This window comes from Microchirus variegatus (genome assembly GCF_963457635.1).
Source record: "Microchirus variegatus genome assembly, chromosome: 4".
Taxonomy (NCBI): Eukaryota; Metazoa; Chordata; class Actinopteri; order Pleuronectiformes; family Soleidae; genus Microchirus; species Microchirus variegatus.
In genome coordinates, this window is record NC_139805.1 from 28173785 (window position 1) to 28179048 (window position 5264).

Below are 5264 nucleotides of genomic sequence, written 5' to 3' on the forward strand. Positions count from 1 at the left end.
GTCAATAAGCAAACGTGTGTCTTTTGTGCTTTTCTGGCTTATATAGTGATGGCTTATATATCATGAATACTCTTCTGATTTTCTCATCTCATGTCATGTTTTAAATCCTGCAGGTGAACGATTGCTATCAAACTTCCCAGTGCAGGAACGTGTGAATTCATAAGGATGGGACTCGAGCGCTATTTTTGAGCATTTTAAAAACCAGAGGTGGAAAGTGAATTGGCGCTAATTAAGGTCCCTGAGTGAGTGACATGTGTGACCTTTGACCCATTTTGACCGATACATTATATGTTTACATATTTGTAAAGGTTTGCCTTTAATAAAAAAAAACAATTAATGTGAAATTTCACAAGAAAGAACCCCAATCTTGTTTTAAAAAAAAAGTAACTTTTACAGTGTACATTTTAAACAAGCTACTTTTTTTTTTTTTTACTTTAATTGGAGTACATTTTTAGACTTTAACTTGTACTTATCAAAATAGAGGTACTTTTACTTGAGTAGAATATTTAAGTCAACTTCATATGTGGTCAAATGCAGTTAAAATGAGTAAAAAAATCAGTTTCTCTTTTAGATTGTGACCTAATCAGCAGGTTTTGCAATAAGTAAATAAATAAGAGTGTCACAGCCAAAGATACAGCAGAGAAGAGCATGATTCTCTCCTGGTTGATAAGCTCCAATTGTGCTCGGTGATACAGTAACTGAGTGGTTGAGAGAAAAACAGCAGATGCAGCATTCCATGGAATCGTTGGGATCAATGGTTATGTTTACTTTTTGTGGGGGGGGGGGGGGGGGGGTTGAAACAGCAGAATATAAAAAGGTCACTTGATGCCTCTCTGAAGCATCTCTCCTCGGTCCTCCTTTTCCAGTGTGTGTGTGTGTGAGAGACAGACTCGTCCCAGGCCTTTTTAATTTTTTTTAACCATGAAGCACTGTGTGTGGCTGTTGCTGGCGTTGGGCTGTGCCCACGTTCGCGGCGCGCCGGTGGAGAGCGCCGGCCTCGAGCAGGGTTCGTGCTCAGATGCGTTTGCCCTGAGCGCCGCCAGGGAGGCCCTCGACAAGATCAACCAGGACCGGCAGGACGGCTACGTCTTCGGCCTAAACAGCCTGTCCAACGTGCACATCGGAAATCACGTGAGTTACTCAAAATGAAAGAAAGCAACAAAGACAAATCATTACCTAACATCCTCAGTGAGACACTTTGTATCATGGGGTTAACTGATTTTAATCACCATGGACCCCCATGGTGCTCAAACTGTGGTATGTCCTTCCTCTGGTGGTACTTGGGGTACTATAATGCTCAGGGTGCAGCAGAGTGTGTAGAAAATGACACAAATAACAGAAAATTATACATTTTTCACCTTATCTTTCGCTCCTAATGTCTAATTTTGCACTTTATCACAACTAAATTTAACGTTTCATTCATAAGCTTATCTTATCGGACATTGTTTAGTTTCTTCTGTGACCTGTTTAATGGACTGTATTTGTTATCGATAGACTCTAAGTGATCAAACCTGAGCATTATTTCTACGTCTGACTGAATTATGAGATCATATAACACACAATTAAAAGCCACACTGGTTTCACCACAAAAGTTTAACTACAAAATGTTCAAATTTGCAAAAAATCATAATCCAACAATTCTTGAGGCAAGGACTGTGTATTAAGAGATGATTAAAGGCCCGAATCCACTGTTGCCTGAGATCATCTGACAGGCGATTAGAGGATGTGAATGATGGTTTTGCTTCAAAATTTATTATTAAAGTCACTTCATATGAGGTAATAGCGTAGTTAGTATCGTGTCACGACACATTTTTAACCGTGAAATATCAGGAGATACTTTCAGAGTTATTTAGACGGCTGTCACGGAAGCATCTCTCAAACAATTACACATTTTAATTACACAGATGTCACTGACACTGTGATAACTCTTTGTGCGTCACAGGCTGAGACTGGTGTGGTTTTCTACCTGACTCTGGACGTTGTGGAGACCAACTGCAGTGTCCTGAACCACAAGGCGGACAAGTACTGCAGGGCTCGTCCCACCCACAACACACCGGTGAGGAAACACACACACACACACACACACTTGTGATAATTCATCTATTACCTGTTTACTTTTGTCCTTTAATTTGTAAAAAAATCTTTACTCATGTCAATGTTGTAAAAAATGGTTTACAGATTTCAGAAAATGTCTTCAATTAAATAAGTTCTTTCGCACTCACAGTATGTAAGTTGTCAGTGATGACCCCCTAGTGTGTAGTTACGGTACTGCATATATATGTATGTATACAGTACATTTCAAGAAATGATTATAAGGAATAAAACAAAACCATTGGCATTTAAATTATGCACTATTTTACTTTTATCTGACCGAGTATAGCAGGTTATATACTGTATTATAGCAATGTTGTGACATTTTATGTGTAAGTATACAGTGTCAGCGGCTCAGCACACAGGCCTAACATTTCAGTGGTTGCAGTCAATGTTAATTTGTTCATTTTAATTCATATTTGATGCACTTTGTTGTATTTCAAATATTACAGGGAGCCCAGTTGTAATAACCACATACCAGTTTCCAAAATAACATGAAGTGGAGGGACCCACAATCACATGAAAACAATAATAATGCATGTGGGAATTATTCATCCTAGTTCTGTGTGTTGATTAGAGTCATGATTTAAGTTTTGGTGTGCAGTACACTGAGACGTATCATTATTATTATTATTATTACTGTGTTTGTTTTTGCAGGTTTACGGACAGTGCAAAACCGTCATCTACTTTAACAGGCCTCACAGAGTGGTGCGTCTCATCAAATACGACTGTAAACTAAGACCAGGTAAAAAAAAAACAAAGCACAAACAAAAAAATATGCTGAAATAATTAATCTAAAACAACAGTTTAACAGCTCAGTTTGACTTGTTTTTGAATTCAGATTTTGAATTAAACACAATTTCTCTCGTCCTGTGCGGTGCTGGGCACACACTCATAACCCTCTCGTCTTCCTCTCTCTGTCTAGCTCCTGCATCTAAGATTGCTGAGGTGTGTCCCGACTGTCCATCTCTGATAAGCAATGACAACGCTATTGTTAAGGAGATTGTGACTCACTCACTGGAGAAGTTCAACAAGGACAGCGGGCTGAAGAAACGATTCGCCTTGCTCAAAGTCAACCGCGCCACCTCTGCGGTAAGCGTTTCTGGGTCATGCTGAGAATGTGGTGGCGGATACAGATTTGTTTATGGTCAGAAGCTCACTAATACGACTGAACTGATGCCATCTATCGGATATTTTTTTACCTCTATTCACCAATAACCAGATCCAAATATGAATTTATTCAAAAAGCAGTTGCAACAACAGCTGAGACCCCATCCAGAACTAAAGATGCTGAGATTTTTGCTTGGAGTGACCAGGATGGACAGGATTAGAAATGAGCATATAATCGAGGGGACAGCTCAGGGATAGTGATTATATTGAACAAAGGATGTTGAAGATGCAGCTGAGAAAGTGTTCATAGTTGTTGTGTAGGAGGACAGGAGAGGACACAAGGAAGAATTTGAAAGAAAAAGAAAACCTTTAGACTAAAAACCACCACCACCCCAGAATTTTAAAACAAAAGCAGTTCCAGAAGTGTTTTCAAACATCACTTTTTACAACAAAAAAAAAGCCAAGTTAATGTGAGAATGTGAGATATATCTGGAGCAGAATTGATAAAACAGTCAAAACTATCTCTGTTAAACGTTTTCTCCCCCTCCACTCTTTGCGTCTGCATCCAGATGGGCATGATGACCTCCTACGACGCACAGTACACCATCCAGGAAACCGTCTGTGCTAACAACGCCGCGGCCGATGATAAGTGCCCGCTCATGGACTGCGAGTTCGCTGTGAGTCATACCTGAAATTCAGATTATAGAGCACTAAGTTAAACGATGAAACATTGTCTCTGTGTGTGTTTTCTTCATCTCTAATTCCTCGCCCTTTCCTTTTCGTTGTCTCCACAGCACAAGGGCTTCTGTAAGGCATCTCACGGCGATCCTCCTATTCAGGAGGAAACGGTCTATGTAGAGTGCGAGCTCTATGAGCCTGAGGTAAGACTTGTTTGAATTCCCGGAATTGTTTTTTTTTTTCTCTCAAAAGGACCACATTAAGAGGTACTAAATGTTGGTGGAACTGGCAAAAAGTTTTATAAAAGAAGGGAAATATGTAAAAGTTGTGCGAAAGTTGTACCAAATTTTATGAAACTTGGTGGAAACATGTCACAGACCGAGATGATCAAAAAAGTCTCTTGGGACCAACTTAGCAGGAAGTCAGCCATTTTGAATTCGAACCCAAAACAGGAAGTGCCCTGTAATGTTACGGTGTATTGACCAATCTGCATAGAATTTCATATTAAACCCACATTTAGACATTAGAAGAGGTTGCTGGTTCAGTCCCTGGTAAAAAAAAAAAAAAAAATCATCACCATTGTGACCATGCTGCACCTATTTATCTACCACACATCAGTAAATTTGGCTTTGTGTGTCCTCCAGGCTGGTGAGAGAGAGAAGAAACAGCACCTGCTGGGCGGCGAGACCGACCACAGCCACAACGACACAGCGACGCACAACCACGACCATGACCACGCCCACGCCGCCGACCAAGAACACGCGCACGACCACGTGCACGACCACACCAAGGGCCACGCGCAACACGACAAGACCCACGCGCACACCGACGACAGCGACCACCACCACACCCACGACCACGCCGCGGGCAGCGCCCACAGGCACGCTCACGCTCACTCCCACGACCACGGGCACGGCCACGATCACGCGCACACCCATCACGCCAAGGCACACAACCACAGCGGCGACGCCGCGGACCATCACCACGACTACAAGCACGCCGACACCAAGCACACCCACCAGCACGATCACGAGTTGGCCCTGGACCACGACCACAAGCACGCTCACCTGCACGAGCACGAGCACCACCACCATCACCACGACCACGAACACGAGACCGCGCACCACGACCACCCAGAGGGCACGGTGAAGATGTTGCCCGCCATTGACAGGCCCGTGACTCTGCCCTTCTTCCCCGAGAACCCCCGCGAGACTGGAGTCACCCTGCCCTCTCTGCCTGACCCTCAGATCCCCGGAGTGAGCAAACCTGTCATCGAGCCCTTCCCCACATCGGTCTCAGCTCAGTGCTTCCTGTCGTTGAGCGGCGAAAACAGCATGGTGAACGCACTCTTCTTGAAGGACCCACTGTTCAAAGCAGCTGCATAA

General features: G+C 43.0%; 1 protein-coding gene across 1 annotated transcript; it reads left to right on the forward strand.

The window, feature by feature from the left end:
* Positions 1-921: 921 nt before the first annotated feature.
* Positions 922-5264, forward strand: fetub (fetuin B; the record flags this gene model as incomplete). Its single annotated transcript, XM_083888274.1, has 7 exons — positions 922-1131; positions 1943-2056; positions 2749-2836; positions 3017-3183; positions 3771-3878; positions 3996-4082; positions 4524-5264. The coding sequence occupies 7 exons, from the start codon at positions 922-924 to the stop codon at positions 5262-5264; spliced, it is 1515 nt and encodes a 504-aa protein (XP_083744400.1).